Source organism: Manacus candei, unplaced genomic scaffold (assembly GCF_025592945.1).
Source record: "Manacus candei isolate 608988 ecotype Guabito, Panama unplaced genomic scaffold, ASM2559294v1 h1tg000047l, whole genome shotgun sequence".
In the NCBI taxonomy this organism is placed as follows: Eukaryota; Metazoa; Chordata; class Aves; order Passeriformes; family Pipridae; genus Manacus; species Manacus candei.
The window spans coordinates 7,189,452-7,214,713 of record NW_026138095.1 but is presented as its reverse complement, the minus strand read 5'-3'; the positions used below and the strand labels follow the sequence as shown (position 1 = coordinate 7,214,713).

Sequence of the window (25,262 nt, the reverse complement as noted above, 5' to 3'; positions counted from 1 at the left end):
AAGATGAAAGGGGCTGGAAGGGAGGCTGAAAGCAACAGCAGAGATCTGGAAATGCACAGGAGAACAGTGCTTTCCCACTTCTGTTCCATCAAAAATAAAAATACAATCAAGCTAGACTGGGCAATCTCTCATTCTTCCTCATCCCCCCAGCTCTTCCAGCCAGTATTCCCTACTAACCTGGCATTTGAAACTCTTCAAATACTCGGCCCCCACCTGATCTTCTCGCTCAAACCCCGGTGCCTTCTTGTAGCTGCCGGCTGCTGTTACTGAGTCTGGAGGAAAACCAATGGTCTCCAAGCTGTGGGGTTTTCCGATGGCACCGGGAGGAGACCCACATATATTAGATGGGCTTCCAAGACTGCTGTTCCTACAAAGAATCTAACAGAAGGAACAAGTGTCAGGAAAGTACAGCCAGCCAGGAGCAATGACATGAAGGGGAGAGGCACCCCATGGAAGGGCTCAATTCACTTCACTGTTTGCAGACTGATTACACTGACAGTCAACAAAACTACACAAGCTTTCAGTAAACAGTAATTAAAAAAACAGGGAAAAGCTCCACTGGATTTTTACAGTCCCACAATTATGGTTTTACTGTCGCTCCTTCGGAGTGCAGTCTTGTAAAATCCAACCTACAGCTCTAGTGACATTTATCCTTTTTGAAGCCTCAGATGTGACTGATCCAAGTTTCCAACCTGACCATAACTCTATTCTCTTTCCTTAGGCTACAGTGGATCCTGTCTGACTCTGGGTAGTAGTGTGGAACCTGGAAAGGTGCTTTGGCAGTCAGAACAATCAAACATATCTGAGCTATTGTGTAATATTGTATTGTTTGCTTTCCAGTTGGAAATCTGAAAGCTTTAATGCAGACATTAAAGCTGTATCAACAGCTGCATTAAAAAAACCTCAATGATTTCCAACAGTTCCATTCTTTGGACTAATACCAGGGACCACAATCACATGCAATAAGGCTAGTTTTGCACTGTAGATGAAGCCACAGACAGCAGTAAGATGAGCTTTAGAGAATGTGTCCACCTGGATCAATGCAAATATCCCATTTCTCTGGGACAAAAAACTATTCACCTGCACTGACAAGCATGACTGTGCTCCAGACATCACAGATTCAAATGTGACACAGTCTAGGCTGGCATTAGGGGAAGGAAAAAAAAAAAAAGAAAAAAAAAGGAGCAGCCTACAATGTTTTGGGTTTATTTTTATCCAGACATTCTGCTGTCCACGCTTCCCTACAGTCGCAAAGATACTACTCACTGTGGTGGAGGTGGGGCTAGTTGGCAGAGTTCCTGATTTATTCCACACCTACAGTACAAATACAAAACAGAACAGGCCACGTGAGGCTGGCGGCTACAGGGACCTTTTTTCTCTGATTAATTCATCATGTAAAATGATCACCAGCAAAGCCATATTTGTTTGCAAGCTACATGCAGATGCCCTGTGGAGTGATGAAGTCACAGACAGACATGTGTTGCCATTTGGCACATATCCAAGGATTAGGAAAGACTGTTTAAAAGACTAAGAGCCTGAGATAGAAAAGACCTAAATGGTCTAATACGTAGGAGAATCTTCAACTTCTCTGCAGCTTTCAGAGATTTTAGATGATATGTTCATAAGATGAAGGGGGTTTGGTTTTTACTTCTTTCCACAGTGTTATTTAGTAAGAGACAACATTACATCCAGACTTTTCAAGATCTGTTTGGAATTCTAGCTGCAATCAAATTCAGGACAACTATGAACTGTTATGTTGGCTTTGGCACCAATAAAATCAAACTCAGCTTCTCTTTTGAAAGAGAGGGAATAAGATAAAACAGAGGTCCTAAATGAGTTCATCCCATTCTGACCAGTTTCAAATGAGTTAAACTCATGTCATTTTACCTCCTCAAAACCTCTACCAACCATTTGAAAAGGTTACACACCTTATCAAGAGTAGTGCAAACAAGAAAGACTTAACAAACAGAAAGAAACCTAAGTAAAAATGCAGACTTGCATTCCATGGGCTTCTTATCTTACTGTGAATATCTGTTCAGCATTTAAACATCTCCATTCTTGTATGGACAACTAAAATAAAGTATTACCAACAGTCTGGGGCATCATTTAAACATATTTCAGAGTTTAGCTATCCCCAGCAGTAGGAGAGGGAGGGAACTAAGGATATCCTATAATACAACACACAATATGCACAGGCTAAGCCTCTGAGATTACATATGTAAACAAACTCAATTGTAGTTATGTACTTTAGAGGTTGTTGGCTCACAGCCCTTAATTAAAGGACTTGGAAACTAAGCCCAATATGTACCTCCAGACAGGAAGGAGTTGGGCTTCATGTGCGGATATATTCCACTTTCCTGAAAGTACATCAACAAACTCTGCACAGAAAGGAAGGCTTAGAAACTTTGGAGGTGAGAGGACAATACTAAAGCCACTGAATGTATGTTCCAAAAAAACCCTCAAAAACCAACCAGATCCCTCTAAAGAGCGGGGAGCTGAGAACTAGAAGAAAAATCTCATATCCTTTGGGCTTTTGGATAGTTAAGATTTGTCTTCTTGGGAGAAGGAACAGTGACTCAGAGAAACCCAGACTACAGACAAGGCTTCTCCACAGGGCTACATACATTGCTAAGGTCTGGGGCATGTGGACTGGAAGGGCTGACTGGAACAGAATCCCCAGCTGCCGACGGCATGTACATCACTGGTCCTGGCTGTGTGGGGCTGGACACGGCCGAGGATTGCTGCAGGTCTTCACTGAGGGCAGGCTCTGCAAGGGATAAAAGCACAGGCAACATTACTCAAAGCTGTAAAACTACAGTGGGGCACAAGACATTTAGGAACAATACCTAGATACTCCTCAGAGGGAAAAATATTCTACAAGCGCCTGTTTGTAAGTATAGAAGCAAAGAGAAACCTTATTTGGCAAACGGCTACCACTCATCTAATGTTCCTTCCATTATTACTGCCATCACAGATACACTGTGCTGCTCTTTAGTCCATTAATGCTGCTCCAAAATTATCTTCCCTGCATGAATTGTGTGTTATTCATTCAGCTCTCTTGAACTAAGCAGAGCTTCCTTCATTGCTAGGCATAAAGTTGATGGGTGCATTATAATTAGCTGAGGGAGTTAAGTTTCCACCTGTGCTCAGTACAAACCATTACCAAAAAAAAGGTGTCAGTGGCTCAGAAGGTAAAGATGCTGTAGACTTGTAGTATCTACATCTAACACGAGTCAGCATCTTTACAGAAACAGTTATAGAACTGACACTACACCTGTATTGCAGTATCTTTGAAGTGCTGGTTTCAACACATTTCTTGCTAATAATCAGCAAAAGTCATGCCTGGAGCAGATATTTTAATTGAATTAGGCACTCAGTGTTCAGCTGGCTAAGGAAGGACTAAAAGATGTAACTCCATAAGACAGCACAAGAAATAACCACGTTGGAATGACCAAAGTGCCACAGAATGTTACTTTCCCTTTAAGTAGTATAATATCAAATGCAGCAAGATTTTCAAGGGGCACGGCATCCCTAATTAAAAATACTACATTATACCAAAGGAATTTTGCAAAACACTGTTCCTTTATCAAGATTTCATTCTATAAAGCTTGCTGGATCACACTGTGTAGTTGCACTCCTGTGTTTTGGGTGATTACAGCCCACAGCTCCAGCTATAATTACTGCTTGTCAACAAGGCCTCCTATAAAAGGAACTGTATAACCTGTAGGGAATTTACTCTCCCCATTCCTTGACAAAGGCAGCAATTACTAATTCCCTCATTTACAAAGGATAATCAAATAACAAAGAGATTTTCTCAAGGCCATGTAGTGAGTCAGTATATCAGAGCCAATCTACTGAGTTCTGAGTAACCTGCTCTAATTGCTGCAAAGTCAGCAGTGAGATTGGAGTGTAGAAACCAAGAAGAAGCCATAGGACAGGAACTAACCATTATTTATGAATGTTAGTACCCACCTGTATATAGAACTCCCACAATCAAAACAGCATCACTAGATGATTAAAGTAAGGATTGAAATAATGCCCTATAAATCAGGGAGCTACTGAGAGAAGAGGATTTAAGGAAAAGCAGGAAAAAAGCTGCATATTTTTCTTCTTCAACCTGACTTAAAAGATTTAAACTCTAAGTAAAACTTCATAAATAGCAAAACAGCATTTAATTTTTTTTTAATGTATCAATATATTATCTATAATTAGCAACTTTACCCTCAGCTTTTTAAAGCACAACACTTTGCAGCTTATCTAGGTACAGTTCATCCATGCACAGAAGAGAAGCAGTTTTGTCCATTTCCATCCTCCTGAACTGACACAGAGAACTGAGCAGGTGAGAGGGAACAGAGGGAGATCCTTCAAGAGACAGTGAGCTAAGGGCCAAGTCCTACAGAGTACCTACTGCCTCCAGCTCTGCCAACACCTTCCACACTAGCATGGTTTTATAGAAATTATCAAAATTAACACTTTGGTTTGAAAAACCTTCACAGAAGTTCTGGTTTTTCAGCCCTGTATCTTAAACTGTTTTGGTCAGAAGCTCTCCATAGCTCAAATACCCACGAAAGATGAGAGAAGTAGTCCACGTACGTTCTACATGTGCAAAGGCACAGAAGGGTCCTCGGGGACAGCTGCCAGACTGCTGCATATCATTGCATTTGGTGGATTTGTAGATCTAAGGATGGGAGAAAACAAAAAAAACCCCGACAACTGACATGAACAGAAAATAACAGTGACCACCAGCCCAGGTACAAAAGTTCTATGAAGAAACTCAACAGCAAGGTAGAGGGACAGAGATAAAAGGTGCAAAGGCCAGCAGAGCTCAGGGTGACCATTTCAGTGCTTTGCTTCAAAGAAAGGAAAACCCATTAGAGTTCTGGAAACACCAAAATATGCCCATCACAGCTAGAGCTCACCCAAAGACCAACCCACCACACACCAGCTCACCCAAAGGTGAAGTCCCCCAGTCTTACTGGAGGCTCCCTGAATATTACAAATGGCAAAAGGCAGGAAACAGTTGACAGATGACAGCACAGAAAGTTCCAGCCACATGTTTGCAAGGAAAATAACAAACCATTGACAATGATTGTAGCAAATGGATTATTCCCTTTCCCCCCAGTTTGACAGGCGGTGACAATGGTTACTTTGCCGATAGGGGCCCAACAAAGCTTTTCAACACTGTAACATGAAGCAGACTACGAAAAGGTCTTAATTACACTTTCTGTGAGGATATTGGAATGCTCTGGGCATGCTGACAACCAAGAGCTCAGTGGTGTTCAGTGCTATCATCATCAACCACAAGTTTTTATTCAGGGAAACAGATGCCGTATGCTCACATGCAGACCCACATTGTGCTTTCCTAATGGCCCCATACATGAGACTGCTCTCACACTTGAGTTTTTCCCCACTTTTCTTACCTCCTCCCATGTGGTCTACCTAACAAAAATCTGTCAAGCAGCTGAATTTCAGCTTACTCCCAATAGGCAGTTTCTCTGTATCCCAGGACTACACTACAAGCAGCCCACATGTTCTCCCACCTGGCACACTAATTTATTTCGTAAGACTGGAATGCTTTTGGCTTCTCTATCAACTACCAAACGGAGCAAGGAGGTTACTGTACCTCTGGATGGAACTGCTGCTCCGTGCGAGTGTGGCAGTACTGGCATGAGTCTCCATTTTCACACTTACTGGGATCTCCCCACTCGTCTCCGTGTTTCACACTGGGACATGGTGAAGATCTGTGTAAATAAGGCAGCAGGAGAATGCATCAGACTCACAGATGAGCTTTGTGCTTTCATTACTTTGAGCAGGTGGAGGGAGGTGAGTCCCCCTCTGCTCCGCTGCCCTGAGACCCCACCTGGAGCTGCATCCAGCTCTGGGGTCCCCAACATGGGAAGGACATGGATGTGGTGGAGCAAGTCCAGAGGAGGCCACGAAGATGCTCCAAGGGCTGGAGCACCTCCACTATGGACACAGGCTGGGAGAGTTGGGGTTGTTCAGCTTGGAGAAGGGAAGGCTCTGGGGAGACCTTAAGAGTCCCTTCCAGTGCCCAAAGGGGCTCCAAGAGAGCTGGAGAGGGACTTTAGACAAGGGCCTGGAGTGGCAAGACTGAGAGCAATGGCTTTAAACCAAAAGAGAGTAGATTTAGATTAGATACAAGGAAAAAATCATTCCCTGTGAGGGTGGGGAGGCCCTGGCACAGGTTGCCCAGAGAAGCTGTGGATGCCCATCCATGGAAGTGTCCAAGGTCAGGCTGGGTGGGTCTTGGAGCAACCTGGTCTAATAGAAGGTGTCCCTGCCCGTGGCAGGGGGTTGGAACTAGATAATCATTAAGGTCCCTTCCAACCCAAACCATCCTATGATGTTACAATTCCCTGATCAGGAGGCAGGTTTGGCTGCCCACCCTCAGCTGTACAATCTGCTTGGCTGCTGCTTCCCCAGCCCCCACCCAGCTGCTACTGCATCTTCTTCCCCTTCTTCCAGTTTCCCAATGAAAGAACATGGCTCAATTCTCTATTTGAAACAGAATACAACTTGAACCAACACACACTACTTAACAATATTAGCAGCTGATATGATTAGTGTCAGAGACGCTGGGTCTGGTTTCTGTTTTGGAACTGCACCTTCATAGAAAGCTAAGAAGTTAATTGGCTAATCCTAAAACACATAATACCCTTACAGCAGTATGTTTCCAGGTTTATAGTGTGGCCATGTGGAAAAGAGGCTGAGTCAGGTCACTGGGGAAAAGGCAAGTCCGTTTTCTTTCTCCCATACAGGAACGGTTCTTTTTTTTCTAGATCTGAATTTCTGCCGTGACCTACTTCCCCTGCTCTTTATGCTCTTAACCATTCCCTCAAACAACAGCAGAGGGAAGCAGATAGCAGCACCAGCACAGCCGGCATGAGAGGAGCCACATCAGCTGGGGGTGGGGAAAACACAGGAGTGAGTGGAGATCTGGAGGGGAGAAGCTTTCACCCCTTCCCCTCCCACAGGGCCCAGGCAGGGGCAGAAAGCACACAGCTGCTGCCTGAAGACTGCCTTAGTGTTCCTGTTCCTCCTGAAAGTGTTGGGATTAATGTTCCTTTGGTGTCCGTCTGTTTAATTTTTTTAAATACAGAATTTCAGTGCCAATTCAAAAAATTTCTGTGAATGCTGGGGGTGGGGAAGGGAAGCGAGAACATCCATGGCATTTTCTCTCCTGGTTTTCTGGTCTGCTCCTATGTTTTTCAAAAAGGAACTAAGGAAAAGCCCCACTGAGACCACAACAAAAGCTCTGTTGTGTTGGAGGAAATGAGGGCCTATAATTTGGATGAAATGCGTTCAGGGAGACACAGCACGCTGAAAAATCCAGCGACAGCTGAGTGACAGAACACCCTGGAGCCTCAAAAGCAGAGCCTTTAGCAGCTGGTTAGGAATGCATGTCCAGCTACAGTCCTGCTCACCCCGTGCCTCATGATCCCCATCACCAGGCACACACAACAAGCAGCCTGATGATTCTGAATCCTTTACCATGAAAACACTGTTGTGTGAGTTTGTTTCTAGATGGGGATTAAAATTTCCTTTTGTTTTCTTTTCTCTGCGCTGCTTTCTAAAGCAGAAGTTTATGTGGGAAGGGGCAGCCAGACACAGGTCTGTCTGCTATAAAATCAGAGTTGTAATGTGATTAACAATTCATTTGTTAGAGGCATTGGTTCCTATATACAGGAAAACTCCTTGTTTAGTTTGTTATCCTTCTCCCAGTGAGAAGTAACAGCCCATCACATCTCCTGCCTTGGAGATACGCTAAAAACAACTATCTAGTGGTCAAAATCCTGGCTCCTTCATCACAGATTTCCAATACACTGCACCACTCAGCTGGGAAGTAGCATATCCAGGATCACAGTACCTGTATTTGTGTTTTCTTGGACTTCTTCTTCTGTCTTTGCTATTGTGGTAGTAGGGACAGGCATAACCCTGGCGACAGAGCCGGGGGGGTTTCTTACATTGCTCTGTCTTGTAATTTCCCAACACATACGTTGTATCTGCAAAACAAGCAACCAGTCAGTGGGAGATGACCACAATCTGTATTTACTATAAAAAAGCTTTTGACAGGAGCAAGCACCCCAGAGAAACCAGACTTTGCCAGCCCCACATATCCTAAGTGACACTCACCTTGCCACCTTGGCTCCTCACTGAGTATTTTCTCTATCATGGCATGGCTGGCAGCGACTGCAGACTGACCCTCTATGCCTCCTTCAGATGTTGTCTGACCATTCTGCAAAGCCTCCATGGCCTGAAGCTCCCTTTGGGGACAGAGTTAAAAGAACAGACTGAGCAGATGAAGAGTCAGGTACACGTGCATAAAAACTGACATACTAGGGCATTTCCTAAGTGGGTGCATTTCAGTCATGCATTTTTTGTCAGAATATCTTTAGCTGAACAGCAACTGTAATAAAAAAACCCAACTTAATTCCCTGGGAATTCCAGATGCACTATTTTGACTCCCCCATGAAATTCCAAAGTGTGATCCCTTCCCCCATTTTGACAATCCTCCCTAGAGATTTTGTAGATTTGCCTTATTAGGAAGGGATATTTCATCATCACTCCATTTCATGCTGAAGCAGTACTGTCCTTCAACCACCTCACTTTTCATTTGGGTACAGAAATTACCTTTTCCATAGAGAGCCCCAACCTCCACTCCCTCTTTTCCCTGCGCTGCTTTCCAAAGCATGAGCTTACGTGGTAAGGGGAAGGCAGACACGGGTCTGTTTGCTATAAAATCAGAGTTGTAACATGATTTAACAGTTCATTTCCATAACAATTCACTTCCTGCCCCCACCTGATGTCGTACACCGGCGAGCGCAGGTCATGGGGCCCGTGAGCGAACGCGCAGTGGACTCCGTTCTTCGTGCAGTTTCCCTTGGAGTCTGTCTCATGGATGCAGATTCCAGTTTTGTAGTAGCGTAAGTGATACCTCCTCTCTGTGTCTCCAGTAGTTCTGTGCAAGAAGGGACACCTGAGGGAGGGAAGGAGGGGAAGAACAAAGTTTAGTCACGCGGGTGATGGATTCGACACCACCAGAAGACACACTGCTGATGTGATTCAGGACACTGCAGCTGGCAACACCTTTGCTAACTCTGCCCCTTCTTTTATGCTGTCCCAGTGCTACAGAGAACTCCCAAACCTGTCACTGTTTCCCTCCCAAAAAGACAACTGGATTATTAAGCCAGCAGATCCTTATGGTTCTGATCTAGTGACTGCCAGGGACTGGAAAAGAGGAAGGACACTGCCAAGGTGTCCTGATGTACTGGCTGGGATTGAAGGGACCTCACATACCATTTCCTCAGCAGCCCATCTAGACTTGGTGCTGTTACTGTTTCCTGCTGATGCACCTAGAGATGCAGCCTTTATGCAGAGCATGGGACAAGAAAGGAGAATTACAACACTTATCATTTTAACTTGTGTTTTATTTCCCCTCTTAGGCAGAGAAGGAACAAGCTATCCTGACAATTTAAAAAAAAAAATTAAAAAATGGAATAGGCAAAGTTTAGATATTGCAGCATCAAGCTAAAAATATAAATCAGCAAGAGTTCTGAGATGACAACTGCTTTCATTCCCTGAGTGCAAGCCAGATATCAACCAGTGATCTGGAAGCCAAAGCCCACAAATATCCCATTTCCAGTTTTTTTCCAGATCTCTTCTAACAAGGAAGAAACTATTGAAATTGAAGCTTCAGTCTGAGGGACTATTCCATTCTGCTCTAGTCACAAAAACTTTACTTAATTGGGTAAAAAAAAAAAAAGAAAAAAATACTGTTTTCCCAATAAATAGCATTTTTGTGTGTTTATACTGGCACCATGAAAGGGAACTGAAATTCCATCTTTTTACAACATCTCTACATAAAACACTCCCCATATTTGACCACAGTTTGGCTACACTATTTATTCTTCCATATCTGTCACATGGCTAAAGTTATATTACTGAGTTAACCCCTTAATTGCTGGGGTCTGCCACATGCACAACAGAAACACTTGCAACTCTGCCCCAGTTAAACTTATCATAGTCATGAGGAGAGAACACCCAAAAAACCAAACTCTTCCTCATGTTGCCTTATTCTGGGTACTTGTCATTTCCCTACTGCCTTCTTTAAAGTTCCAGAAGACAAAATAAACTGGTATGTTTTTAAAAGCTGGGGACAGATAACTCAGGGGGCAGACTAGAGGACAAAGCTCCTCCTTTTTTTCTTCTATCTGTGAAAAACTAAGTTACCCTGCTAGTGAGCAAGCGCTGTTACTTGAGAGTCAGGGACTTACAGGAACAGAGTTTTTTTGTCACTGAGCTGTTTTTCCCACCTGAGTTTTGCTGAAGATGCCAAGGACAGCGAATTCCCAAGAGCCAAACTCCCATCTAAGTCACCCTTAGCAGGCCTGGAGCACACAGACTGCTGTTACAGCTTTTACATCTCGTCTCATGTTACGTCTGTGACAAAGCTGCTTTACTGCTGACTTGCCTCATCTCCACAAGAACTGGCTGGAATCATCACCTGGACTGATCCCAAAAGCCTAATGCCTGAAAAGCAGGGTGCAGTCCTTCACTTACTCATCTCCTTCCGGGCAGATTCCCGTGGTCTCGTCATACTTGGTGCAGTAGATGTCGGGGCTGTAGTTGAAGGTGCCGTCGCGGCGGCGGATGGACCTGCGGCGCCGCTGGTTCACGAAGTGCCAGTGGAAGCAGGTGTAGGGCCGGTGCTGAGTGCACTTGTGCTGCACGAACAGGGGGCACTGCTCCGTGCGGAACTCCTTCAGGTACCTGCGGGCACACACCCAGCAGCAGGGCATCAGGAGCGGGATGCGGGGCAGAGGCAACGTCCGATCACCCCACAGAGTCCAGGCCAAAGCGAGCTGCATCCATCAGAGATGCCAACTGTGCTTCCCACACCCTCCCTGCTGGCGCTCCCGGGGATGGAGGCTGGGAGCTGCTTGTGTCTGTAATGGCAAGATATCCATTACACACAGGGATGTAACAAGAGCTGAAATCACTTTCTATCGGGATCATTTTGAAGAGGCTTTTCATGAGCTTAGAAAATAGTTTGTGAGAAAACAGAACTCTTAAGTACCTTTCTATGCATTTCTATCTCCAAACCAGTGACCCACCAGGGCAAATGGGGGTTTCCTTCCTGTACGTTCGGTTTAAAAAAACAAACAAATAAAACACACTTCTTTGAGCCATGTTTAAAGCTTCAAGTGATAGAGAAAAAGATTTTTAAAACTCTTTCATGTCTTATCCTTGTGGTTTAACTCAGCTTCTTCAGTACATGGTCAACTATGAAATTAAAATTAATCAATTTCTCTCTTGCAACAGTGTCAATTCAGGGCTCAGTCACGAAAAGTGGGATAACTATCCTCGAACTCCCACATGTTTATGTTGCTTTAATTTTAATATGTAATTCTCTGATAGTACACGTCTCCTTTTATCCTGAGAACTAAAGAAGTCACAAGCTTTTATTTGTGACACTAATAACAGTCTCTAAACCCAGATTGTAGAGGATTACAAAATGGTTTAGATCAACATAATGATCTGACTGTGATCTGTGTGTAGGTGCTTACAAAATCCACGCTGCTGAAACCCACGGGCTGCCCTGTATTTACGGGGAACACCCAAACAGCTCATGGAGGTCGGACCCAAATCCCACCAGGTTCAGTGTCAGAGACACATCCACAAACAAGGCAGAAGCATTCTGGTCTCCTACATATAGAGGTCAGTGTAAACAGCGAATACCAAAATTTGTAGGTCAAAATCAAAATGCGAGTATTCTGCTGGAAGCAACAGGGTGACATAACAGCAGATACGGACTCATTTTAAACTGCGTATGTACTCCGAGGCAACAAAACGGAGCACAGGACTTTCTCTAGCATTCATTCCCATGTCAGACAATCTTTATCTCGTATTTCTAAATAAATGGAAAGATGTCTGATGCCCAAAGATGTATTTACAGATAATATCATCATGCCAGGCTCATTCTGAAAGCAACATCTGTAAATAAAGCCTCCTTTCCTCTTTACCCCCGGCCGAAGAGAAAGCCTCGGGAAAATGCACAAATTCAACCAAAGTGGTTTTATTTGTTTGCTATGAAGAGAGAGTATCACTGGCAAGAGCTTTTCCTACATTGGATTTTACAAGCATGAAAGGATAAAAGCTCTTCCTCCTCTTCAGCCTCTAAATACGTGAGATTTGCAGGTTCCACGGCTCCGGATCTGCAGATGCCCGGGGCTGGAAGCCTCCGCAGCGGCTGTAAGCCCTTCCCTACCCAAGCCCATCTGTCCCCTGCAATCCAGCGTGGCTGGAACAGTATCTGCACTGGGGCTCAAGGCTTAACAGCAAGAAAACCAGAGCCAGCTGCAGAAACAGGTCTGCTCAGCGTAGGTAAGGGCTAAAAACATCACTCTGCTCCTGTTCACTCTTAAAAATCCAGCTCCATTCAAATGGAGATCCCTACTCCAGCCACAGCAGCAATTAGCCTGAAAACTGAAGGCTGCAGCAAAATTCATCCATTCTTGAAAAGCTTTCTAAGCTGTTGAACCAAATACAGTTGTAGAAGGAGGAATTCCACAGATTATTTTATCTTATTAGCACACTAAGTGCTCAAAAGCAACTCTAACATTTTCGTTAGAAAGCAAATTAAGTAACCTTAAGCAGCATGATGTTTAGACTGCTGTCCACAATCACCAACCAGTTGCTTGCACTCCCACATCTCCACACACACCTTAGAGACACGAGATTTGTGTTACTCCCATTTTATATATGGACAAACTACAAAACAGCTGGCTACGTGCTCCAGCTGGTATCATACAGCAACTGGAATATGTGACAGAAACCAAGAGCATTTGAACTCCTCCATCTTCACCAAGTCCTAGGCTTAAGTTCAGGAACAGCAGCCTGAGCCTACTCAATGCTCTGGAAACTAAGGGGAGATACCAGGCTTACACAAACTGGGTATTGAGCACAGCACTCCAGACTTGCAGTGACAGGCACATATAAAACACTTAAAAATCCTAGAATTTAACAACTGCACGATCAGCTGAGCTGAAACAGCTTCCCTTTAGCAGGGAAGTTTAAAAATGTACACACTGACGAGGGATTTCGGTCTCTAGTGTCTCAATTGTTGCTGAAGAGCATTTGAAAATTAATTGCATTTCATGATTGGCTAAACTCCCTGGAGAAACATTTATTATAATGTAAATGAGAGATAATTACATAAGTAAATGGTTCACCTGAAAAGTGTTTAACACCTAACTTGCTTCATCAGAAAGTCATTCTTTAATGCTGTCTATTAAATAAATGATGTCTCATTCTTAATTTCAAAGCAAGTCCTGCAAACAGGTACCAGAGCTCCACACGAGACATTAACTGTGCATGATCACCTCTGCAACAGACTGGAGGAAAAGGAGAGTTGTCACATTAGCTCGCTCATTTCAAGCCTTTCAATCACTGCTCTGGGTTTTTCTTTTTTCCAAAGCCACTACAACGTTTTAAATCACCCTCCTCCACAATAGCCTGAATGGTAAATTGCCTTATAGCCCTTTATTTTCTTGATCCATGAAGTGAGTTTTGGCTCCTCTGGGGGAACACGGACCACTCAACCAGCCACTTTGTATTAAAATATATGAAAGGCATCTAAACCACATGTGTTTTGGGAAGACAGAAAGGATAGGCAGCTCTCACCACCGCAATGTGGTGTCTCACAAAGCAGAAAGCCATTAATATTTCAGTAGCCTCCTTGCAAAGGCTCTAAACAAAAACGTAGAGAACACTGTCATGACAGATCCTTCTGGTGTCAATGGTCTCTATAATTTTTTTTTTTCCCCCCAGAACAGCTGAGAAGAGGAATTTTTGAACGACCCTTGAAGCTGAAAACATGTTGATAACTGGTACACATTTCACAGCGTGTCAGCCAAACGCTGTGTCTGTACAGGAAGAGGAAATCCAGCAATGATAACTTGCATTTCTCAACTCCTCTCAGGAAACTCTACCGCCCCTACATGAGGGGTAGAAGAATTATTACCCCTGTTTTATACAGGAGTTACTTCTATATTTAATTTTTTTTAACAATATGTGTAATATTTTCAAACTAATATAATTTTTCAAAAAAAGAGGAAAGCACATAGCACTGTCTTCCTCTGACACTACGTGAACATCAACAGCAACACCCACATTCCTGGAGGAAATGTTACCATTTATGAGCCTTAGTAAACAAAGATGAATGCAATTCTAAACAAATAGGACAAGACTGGCTAGAACAATGCAGATCAAAGTCCCCAGGCTGAACTGAACTTGCTGCTGAACAGGACGGATGCTATTGGATATCAAAGTTTTTTTCACTAGGAAGACAAGAGGAGAGGTTCTTGGGGTAGTTTTGGGAACTTCCAGAGACCAACAGGAGTGGCAAAGTATTAGAAAAACCCCAATGCTACTCTGCTGAAATTCCCACTTCCTCTGGGGTGGGATATGAGAAGGGGCAGTGATTACTCTGCAAAGAAAAAAAAAAACCTAGAAAGAAGGAGGGGGGGAAAAAAAAACCCCAAAATAAAAAACCACAAACAAACAACAAAAAGAGTAAAACCAAGAAGAAACTCTAACCCAGAAGTTTCATTTCTACACGCCACAATTGCAGCCATGTCCTGGCCACTTTCATCACCTGCCACTGCAGAGATCTCTTGTTTCTCTGCAGATTTACTGGTTCACACTGGTGCACTCAAGCAGCTCAGTAGGACAGGATACCTGCATCCATCCCGCTTCCAGGGCTGCAACTTCCTGCCAACCCTGACATAAGTCACACGTGCAGGGGAGTGAGCTCAATTCAGGAAAATGTGCTGGTAATGCACGAAGACAGCTGAGCTCCAAATTCCTCACAAAAGCCTTACCCTAAGCTCCCAGAAATCACTGGAAGATGCACACTGATGCCAAGAAAGAGTCCCTGCTTTGTAACAGAGGGATCAAGAAGACAGGGGAGAGAAACAATTCGGAGGAGCAAGGAAATGAAAGGATTAAAACCAACTCTTCCAAACTCCTGTTGCTTCTGTAATGCAAAGCCAGGCTCTCCTTTGCTTCCAACACTCTGTTTGAAATCTTTACGGAGGTCCCAAGACAAGCTCCTCTCCTTTGCAGCCTTTCTTGATCCTCCTGGTCAACCCCCTTTCTGCCAAAATTCCTCCCAGGAAGAGAGGAGGGACCAAAGTGAGTGCAGAGGCTCATAAACAAGATCTGAACCTTCTGCATCAATACAACACCAGAGACAAAACCATGAGATAATTGTTTGGCTAATCCAGACTAGGACACTGTCAGCAAATGTAGGGCAATAGTGAGATCTAACACCACCGACATGGAGATTTCACATAGGTGTGGGTGTGTGTTTACACCCGTGGAACTGCTGCAGCACCTCAGTAAAGGGCCCTGCTGAGAGGTTGGTACCAGCACTGGTATCAGTCCAGTGTCAAATACACACAGCTTTTACACCACTAGCATTTATATTAATCACTAGTTCAGGCTTGTATAAAGATTCTTAGTACTTGGCACTGCCCAAAAGGGCCCACAGAGGCAAATTTAACCAAGAATTCTACAAATAAACTGTTTGGTTGTGTGTTTTGTCTTGGGTTTTGGTTTGTTTGGGGTTTTTTTTTTTCCTTCAAACCAAGGCTTAAGTTCCTGATAAAATTCAAGGCGTCAGGAAGAAAATGCTCTTCTGCCATTACCATTTATTTTAGTCCTGTCTGCCTTCTCTCAGCAAAGTATCACGCTGGCAAAGATGGCACTTCATCAGCACAAAAGTACATGGGAATGCTGGCATTTTTATATCAGTGATGTCCTGCTGCTTCAGACAGGACTGCATGAGGCCATGGACCTCCTCATAAAGTTGCAGGTGGTCTCAGTTCACATCCTTCCTGAAAAACGCAGTCTGACTGACAGAGGTCACTGCTCTCATCTGCTCATCAGCTTTCCTTCTCTGGAAGCTCCTGTTGGCACTGATCTGTTCAGACACCAGGATGGAGAAAGATTTCCTAATTCAGTTCAAGGAAAAAAAAAAAAACATATCTATATGTAAAAACCTACCAGCTTCACTGAAAAATTTAAATTAGTGGTTTGAGCTAACACAGATAAAATTATCTGAAGCAAACTGGGGTGCGCTTACCCAACAGACTGTCTGCACAGAAGACAGCATGGCAAAACCCAGGAGAAAATATCTAACTATAGATATTGATATTTCTAATCCAATAATGCCTGTCTATTGGAAATATTTTCAAAACTGCCATTTTCTTCTCAAGCTCAAAGAGCCACCCCAGCACAAGAGGAAAAGAGCTGTCCATATTAAATCAGCTTTCTAAATTCATTTCACCCTCATAAAATTTTATTGCAAAAGATGATATCAGACACACTTTAAGTAAGAAACCCATGACTCAATTATTTTCTTTTACTGAACTGTGGTATTCCAATTGAAATGAGTCAGTAGTGCATGACAGAACCTACTTATTCCAACAGGATACTCAATAAAAATCCTACTAATGCACCTTTCATTTAACATATTACTGACAGAGAAAACCCATGATATGCAGCTCTGACATTGCCTGGAAGTTTTTGCTCTTGGGGTAAAGGAGTATTTCAGAATAAGAGGGGAAAAAATGGGGATTTAAAGAACAGCATCAGTCCAAAATAATTTGGAAAGTCTGATACCAGCACTCCCACAATGCCTTATAAAATGTTGTGCAAAGCTTCCTGAATGAGAACATAAACTTCAACTCAAGATTTCTTGGAAATTGAGAGGAAAGAGTGAAACGAACAATTTAACTTCACAGGAATTGCAATTCCTTGTTCCCAGGGGTGGCACAAGTCGACCATATCCCCCAAGCAGCAGCTGCAGACCACCAGCAGCCTGAACCTCTGCAAGATGTTTAGTGTCCTTCTAGTAAGAGCAGAAGTTAAGACAAGTCTCTTTCAATAAATAATATTTTTTACTGACTGGCAGATGTAATGTAATATTGAAACAGAGCCTCACACCAATCACTGGTGAACATCAAACAACAACAAACACTTTTAGCAGCAATCTTGAAAGTTTTAATCATAATTTCAGGAAAAATTCTGAGCATGTTTTACAACAAATCTTTATCACAGAATCACAGAATGGCTCAGGGTGGAAGGGACCTTAAATATCATCTAATTCCCACCCCTCTGCATGGGCAGGGATGCCACCCACTAGATCAGGTTTATCAGCTACTGTGGCTCACCAATATTGGCCATTTCCCCTTTTTCCATATTTAATGGCATTTAGAAAAATAACCTCGCAGACCTGACCAAGCTCTCACACTTCACACCAAGCCATGCATCACTTCACACAGAATGCAAACATCTCTCACTCAGGACATCTCCACAACCATCAGTCCATCTGCCTTTCCATACCCTCAACAGCCAGATGCAGTTCTGGAAACCTTGGAAAGATTAGAAAGCATTTAAATCTCAAAGGAAAATATATGGATCACTTTATAAAAACAAAAGGCTGACCGTGAATGTGGGGAAGGAGAAAAGGATGAGGGAAAAGTTTCAGTAAGCTCACATCTGTCAAGAAGATAGACTTCACATGCCTCAGTGTTTTCTTTATCACCTAAATAAATTGAACCATCAACTGGAAAAAGGTCACACAGCAGACAGCACTGTGTGATTTTAAAGCTGTTAAGATTTCCCCTTCTCCATTAGAGCTTGACAATAATGTCAGTCTAAGGGCAAATCAAGAAAGTGAGAGTTGAAAAGACTTATTACAGATGCATGGAGTTGGGCTTGTTTGGTTGTGGAAGTTTTTTGTTTTAAGACTTCATATAACTCATTGTGTACCTTAGTGGTCAAAATGACAACTGCTCACATCCATAGCCTGAGGCTCCACCAGTTTTTGTTATAGAAATAGGAAGGCAGCACTCAAGTTTTCCTTTTCCTAGGCATCTGAATGATTTAGCAAGTAGAGTTGAGTTGGATGCTTCCAAATTAATGGAAAAGGAGAGTATATATTGCAGAAGGTAAAAAACAAACTGCTAGATTACAGAAAAGTAGGGATAACACAACAAAATGCACAACATTTTCATATTCAACAGTAACCTGATCCTCCTGTAACTCCAGTTCTGGATTTTAAAGGAGATCACGAGGTGGACAAGAACACAACTAATTCATTTCAGCCGCGACGAATGAATTCTGTACCACCAAAACTTCACAGATAGGGACATTAACTGAGTGACTGCAAAAGTTCATGCTAAAAATAACACGTTTTGGCAACTATCAGAAACTATCAGGACATTTTTCAAGAAAAATGTCAGGCGAACAGTTGTGCCTTGTCTACACTGAAAAACTAAGGGAAAACAGAGAGACACTACAGCGTGGTGCCAGCCCATCACAGGAAGACAGCTTTGCACCAGTCTCAGGCAAAACACTCTTTGGTTTCCACAGCTATAGCAAAAATGGCTTTGTTTTGAAAGAAATGCTGCGGCTAAGTAGCTCACCAACGCTCTGTCCTGATGAGGAAAGAAAATCAAAGCTTTCAGCTGGGAGTTAACTCAATAAAACGAACATTTATCACATCTGTGAGCAGCCAAGGCCTGAGCTCCACGAGTTACAACTGCATTCCCGTCTGCGGGTGTAGGGGAAGAGAAGCTTGCTCAGACTTCCCTGGAGCTGTGCATCCCTTCAGCTTGGAATCCATCAAGTCGTGTCACTCAAACCTGACAAAAAACCCAATTTGTGTCATTTCTTGACAGTGTTGCTCTCTTCAGAAAGCACTTGTTGCGTTAGCAGACCATGAAATGTATATAACCCAGCCATACCAACAAAATCCTTTTCAAACACGAGTGTTTGTTTACACAGAGCTTTCACCTTCTTAATTAAAACAATCCAAGCCTGGGTGTAAGCAAACACTTAATGGCACTACATTTCAGAGGCATTTCCTTAAAAGCCACTCAGCAAGACTCAGAATTCTGCATAAAGCCTTGAGCCTACATTTACATTTCCTTGCGTTTGTTCTCCTTTTTCCAAAATTAGTTGGCCATGAATATGTATTACTTGACATGACCTCAAAATTAACTCAACATTTAGGCAGTTCATGCAATATTTTAAACACACAGCCCATCCTTCCAGGTTTAAATGGCATATTTGCAACTTGACACCGCTAGTTTATGTAAACTCTGCCTAAAGCACACCTCCCTGTTTTCAAACACGGATCACCCCCACTGAGACAGCCCTCATCCCTCTCTGGGCTGGTTTCTGCTCCACAAACTATTTAGTTGCCATTAATCCTTCCCTACAGCACCTGTGTAAGTGCTGAGTCTATGAGAACAGGATCATATGGAAATGATTATTTTTCAGTAGGTTGAGCCTGCCTAACTTTTTCAGGGAAAACACTGGCGCTCACTGCATCCTGACAGCTGCACACTGCTGAAGGTTTATACCTGCTTTAATTGTTAGCACAGCATATGTGCAATTAAATACTTTAATGCTAATTACTTCACAAAAACATCCATCCACAGACTTATCTATTCATCTTATATCCAGATAAATCTTCTCTCCTATTTTAACTAGATGGGATAGACAATGCTTTTTATCCCAGCATTAGTGTCTGTAGGCTCAGACACATGGAAATGTCTCTCCAGAAAGGTGAAGCTCAATTGGGGTTAACAGACATAAGGTTTGCTACAATGAATTAAAAGTCTGAATAACACCCTGATGTTCTGTGCTGTAAAAATTAAAGTTCCAGCTTCCGGTGAAGTTTTTTTCTCGCACTGTACTTCTCTCACCATCAATCAAGCACTAACAAATCCTACCCAGGGCTAGCAACTGCAGAAACACCAGTGAAGGCTGGGAACAGGGCTGGGCTGTTTTTAAAACTTGTGTTACTCACTCTGCTAGTTCCCTAAAACAAAACATCCCACATGCAAGAATTCATAGTGGCTAATTCAAAAAAACATTATTTCCATACAAGCCATTCCATAGCTCAGGGTTTCAGTTACAGATTGTTATGAGTATTTTTAGGCAGCTAAGCCTCAGCATCTTGTCTCACAAGAGGTGCTTTGGAAGTAGAGCACAGTAGCCTTCCTTCTCCTGGCCACGCCAAGACCCTCATGATTTAACAGACAGTTCGTAGATCAACTGCAGTCCCACACTCACAACAGTTTTAAGACAGAACATGAGCTGTTTGAAGGGCTGTACTTACACAGGACCAAAACCAGACAACCAAAACTCCACAAGACACGACAGCTCTCCGATGCTCTCACGTCTCCCAGGCTACATTTGAAAAGGAAATGGCATCTGCCTCTTCTCAGGTTAAATACCAACCAGATTCAGCAGCCCCTTTGCACAGGCTTTCCTTTGTGAACAGACATTTTCTGTTATGAGTTTGAAACAAAACACAGTGATTATCCAACAAGCATGAACCTGCATCCATAACACATGTGCCAGCACAAAGATAAAAGCCATCTCTTACTGGTTGATTTTGAAGAATCAATGTCAACCATTCAATCGATTTTCTTTTCCGTTCAGCACTCAAATCAGACTTCATCTGTGTCTGCTACAGCCCAGGGGACTCTTTAGACGCTCCACAAGGCAGGAACACCTCCAAATAAAAGTCCTACACACTCTGGTGTCCCAAGAAGCATCACTGGACACCGACATCAAGATGCACCCCAGCTCTCCTCCAAGGGGAAGGCAGCCAAACTCCAGGCTGTACCACAGCTTCTCATTTCCCACTCTGACTAATCAATAAATGAATAAATCTAGTGGCACTTTCATGTTATTTTAACTGTGCAAACAATATTTTTTTTGTTGCTGTAAAGCTGCACAGTTGTCCTGAGGCATCTGCTGTTTGTATTTCTGCTGTGACAGTCAAGTGCCATCAATGAAAACTCACAATCTATTGAAAATTTTAGCGGAGAAAAAAAAAATCACTTCTGATCATATTTAGACTTAGAGCTTCTTTTTGTACTGTGGTGACATGCTGAAGACAAAGGACAAGTAAAACAATACTGACTTTAATTCAGATTTTTGCAGATATTCACAGAATCACAGAATGACCCAGGTTGGAAGGGACCTTAAAGATCATCTAGTTCCAACCCCCAAGTTCATCAGGTATAGTTTCAAAAAGCTATTTCCCCTTCCATATGGGCATGGCTGCATATTCATCAAAAGCAATTTGAGGCCTACAATGATAAAAAGCAATTCAACATTAATTTCTTAGCTGCACTTAGTGCCATCAGCCTTCCTAAGCCAGTATGCTCTGCTGAAACATATTTGCAATTTCTGATCAACAGATAGATAGGGATGGTCTAAGATTTTTCTCGTCTGACCCCAAATTTGGTGCAAGTTTCTGACAACTCCATTCAAATAATTGTCTTTGACTTTTATTAATAAGATATAAGAATCAGGCCAATATTGAGCATTTCAGTGAGATGGCTCTTATATTACCATCACTGCACTTTAGTGGTTAAAATATTTCTTTCAATTAAACCCTAGAACTTTTCTTGTTGTAACAATCACCTTCTAAACCTGAATGAACACTACAGCAGGGTGAGGGGTCTGAGTCAGAAGGCAGCCTGCACCAAAGCTGAGGAAAGAAGAAATTGTTGGTATTCATCTCAAGGGAACATTCATTCCAGCTGATATTTCAAATGTCAAACTGGCATTAACTGCATCAAGCACTGATCAAAATACACAAGACAAGAGATTGCTGAGAAAATCATCACAAGCATCTAAATTGGTTGTCATCACTAGGAGGAGTCTGAGAAGGTACAAGCCTTCAGCATCTCCCTTTGTACCCTCCTGCTGAGGCTTCGTATTTTTGATTGCCCTGATATAAAAGACAAACTATCTCTCAATAAATTAGAGAAAAAAGGTAGCTTGGAAATTGCACTTGCTCCACAGCCTGTGGCACGTGACCACTCATTAATTTAGGACACAGGAGGAACTGCTGGCTGGCTCTGTGCACACACAGCTTTCAGCAACAACTTTGTACCTGATTTGCAGGTGATGTGCTGAACCTTACAGGAAGTTTATAGAGTATATGAATTCTTTATAAGATAGAAACCACTGTGATTTACTCCCTCTTATAATTCGTGATTTCACCAAAATCTAATTTAAGGACTTTTTAGAGAGGAAGCTGATGCAATATTAAAAATCAATGATGATTAAACAAAAAAATTCTTAGCTAAACTGTTGTAGGTGATTCTGCTAGGAAAAGGGATGGACCAGGTAACTTCTCACCACCTCTTTCAGCCCATTTCTGGTGCTTTCAAGAAGATTTATGAAGTTTTAATGGAAGGAACAAAAAAACCACCTCAGCATCCTGTGAAAGTGAAGGCAGCTCTTTGTGTCCTGACAAGCAGGTTCTCAGGAGCCTGGATGCAGCAACTGAAGACATTGTTGCCTCTTCCTTTTGCTCCTCTCTCGGAAATTACAGCTCCTTTGACTGGGACTCACAGAAGGGAAGGTGCTGCCCCGGCTCACAGCCTGGTGCATTAACACAGCCCCCAGTGACAGCTCATGCTAATGTGCCACACAGTAAGTGTGATTAACTGATGCCCTGACACATTCCCTCCTGCCACGCTGCCACAGGGGCAGGAACACCACAGCCAGGCAGGGATGCTGGAATGCACTGCGGGAAGATTGTCCAGAGGACGTTGGTCAGATCCTTTGTAACAAGGATCTGCACGTTTCAGCTCCTCCTAGAAGTTATTAAAACCTTATTCTGGTGGAAAGAATAGGTCTAAAGACAATAAAATTCTGAATTCCAACAGAATTTTCCTTAAAATAAAGCCATGTGATATAAAAAATATTACCAATACACAAACCTAAAAAAATGAGAAAAACTGGTATAATGGGAAACTCTGAGCTCCAAGGTTTTTAGAATCATACAATACCCTAAGATGGAAGGGACCCACAAGGATCATAGAGTCTTAGGTTCTCTACAACAATTATTCATTTTAATTTTGTCTCCCATGCCACAAAAAACCCCATCCTACATACTAATATAACGTATAAGCATCAACATCATAATTTTTATTGAATTGAAAATTAAAGGCCCGTTTTCCACATTGGAAAAACTCTGCACGACTGAATCCCTCCCCTCTTTCACAGAGTTTTGGATTTTCCAAACACCAAGCCTTGCCAGACCAAAACTAATTGTGAAAACGTCACAGCAGCACGTGAAGCTTTTCGTTCTGCAGAATATTGATATGTCGCCTATAAAGCACTTATCTGTAAGGGAATTCCCTGTTTGATTGATATCCAAAAGTACTCACTCACAAAGTGGAAATGCAGCAAGTAAACCACAGCTCCAGCCCCAGTTCCACACGAAGGAGAAGCACCTTTCTGCCCCAACAAGTGCATTTATCAGCAGACTGGGCCCAAATGCCCCTCATCAGCCCCTTTCTCGAGCTGGAGCCTTTCAACACTCGGCCTTTGAAGGACCATAAAGTCTAAAATGTTATTTTCAGCACATGTATTCGGTGGTGAGCACATATTGTGAAGGCAGCTCTTCCTGTTCACACTCCAGCACTTCATATTTCCAACTTCCGGCACAACTATTCACACTTCCTAATAACAGCTGGACTTGGATTCAGTGAAGTTCACACAGACTTAAAAAATAGCAATAATAACCAGCTTATACTTCCCTGATAAGCTGACTTTGCAGGTAATGATGTAGTAGACACTGGTAAGTCCCAGGTTTAGAAGTATTGACTTATTCTGTGCTTTCCTAAAGATATTACCTAATATTACATATAATACAATAATAATATATTTTATATATTCTGTGTTTTCCCCTAAGGGCATTACCAAATCTGAAACCTAAAAGCAGACGGGTTTCTTTTTGTTGTTTTTGTTTTCTGTGTTGTTTGGGGTTTTCTTCTTCATTTTGTTTCATGTTTGTTTTTATTTTGCTGTTTGGTTTTTTATTTAAACAAACGGACTAGTTTCTATCTTTGCATAAGTCCATATCAGCCTATTGATCTAAGGGCTATCACCAGCAAAACTGAAGCAGAATTAGGGCAACAGTTTGTTATTTTAAGCGTTCTAATGGTTTGAAAAGAGCACAAAAGGTTTCTAAAAACAATTCTAAAAGCCTCAACCCATCCACGAGGTTGTGAGGACCACCCAATCCAAGCACATCAGATGCATAATCTAACAGACTGTGCAGACAAATGCTACAGGCCCTGGAAGAGCGAGCAGTAGCTCTGAGAACTTGTTAGCTACACATCTGGTTTTTGGTTTTCTTTCACAGACACTCAGTCTGCACACTTGAGATCAGACACCCTGTGTGTGCCCTGCCAGTGGTAAGACACTGACCACTGCTGAGAAGATAAGGATTACTCTGTGCTGCTCCAAACGCTCCGAGGTGCGTTTTCGTGTGCCGTTGGTTCGGAGTAAGAATTTAAACGTAAGGTTTTGAGATAAATAAGACTTTGCATGCAAGTTTTTCACTGGAATCCAAGCACACCTATGATCTTGCTATTTTTATTTCTTCTTCACCCCTATTTCCATCACTGCCCTAATCTGAGTTTCCATTTAAGGCTGAGAAAGCACCGGCCAAGGCACGACACAGACACAAGAGTGTCTTTTATTTCAGCTATAACCAAAGCATTGCAGCAACCCGATTTTCATCCCCATTTATAACGTCCTTCACTCGAGTGCTCTGGTCCTTGCACCTCTAAATGGCACTGAAGAAGCTGCAAGACAAAGTTTGGGTGAGCACAAGCCAGCAGTCACTGCATGACAGCCCGACCAGCCATGTGGATGCAGCTCCAGCACGACTTCCAGGATACTAATCCTTTAGGAATTTCCCACAATTCCTCCCCTGGTGCAAAAGGAAAGACAAGTTTTTTGCCTTTTATGCCGCAAAGGCACAATCACAAAGCTTATCTTGCTGCAGTGCAAAGGAGGGCAGGGTGTGCTCCCAGGTATCTCGTCCAGAACCCAAGTGAGGGTACAGCCAGTGGGGATGTGGAATCCTGAAGTTCACTTCTAGGATGGCTGCTCATATTTAAGACACTCAAGAGAACTGTCTTGAGTAGGAATGACCCAGGTTATGCCCAATAAATCTGTGTCTCAAAGTTTATCACCTAAATCAGGATATTTTCAGCCCCGTTTCTGAGCGTGTGTGCTCTGAACAGACTCGACTGAAGGGAGTCTCTGTTTTTTTTATTAAATGGGTTAATTTATCTCCACCCGAACGTTTGCTTTCCTGCAGAGTTATTAAACTGTCTGAC

At 42.7% G+C, this 25,262-nt stretch overlaps 1 protein-coding gene across 6 annotated transcripts in view; it reads right to left on the bottom strand.

Moving 5' to 3' along the window:
* The window catches only part of UNK (unk zinc finger), a 46,043-nt gene that overhangs the window by 16,225 nt on the left and 4,556 nt on the right, over positions 1 to 25,262 (bottom strand). For 4 of the 6 annotated variants that reach the window (XM_051797807.1, XM_051797802.1, XM_051797804.1 and 1 more), the window contains exons 2-10: positions 10,582 to 10,791; positions 8,822 to 8,998; positions 8,155 to 8,285; positions 7,889 to 8,024; positions 5,624 to 5,741; positions 4,594 to 4,678; positions 2,625 to 2,767; positions 1,267 to 1,314; positions 178 to 378 (exon numbers count right to left, since the gene is read on the bottom strand). In XM_051797807.1, the coding sequence (XP_051653767.1) occupies positions 178 to 378; positions 1,267 to 1,314; positions 2,625 to 2,767; positions 4,594 to 4,678; positions 5,624 to 5,741; positions 7,889 to 8,024; positions 8,155 to 8,272 (849 nt within the window). In that variant the 5' untranslated portion in view covers positions 8,273 to 8,285; positions 8,822 to 8,998; positions 10,582 to 10,791. The remainder of the gene's footprint in view (positions 1 to 177; positions 379 to 1,266; positions 1,315 to 2,624; positions 2,768 to 4,593; positions 4,679 to 5,623; positions 5,742 to 7,888; positions 8,025 to 8,154; positions 8,286 to 8,821; positions 8,999 to 10,581; positions 10,792 to 25,262) is intronic. The other 2 variants (XM_051797803.1, XM_051797806.1) reach the window with 2 other exon arrangements.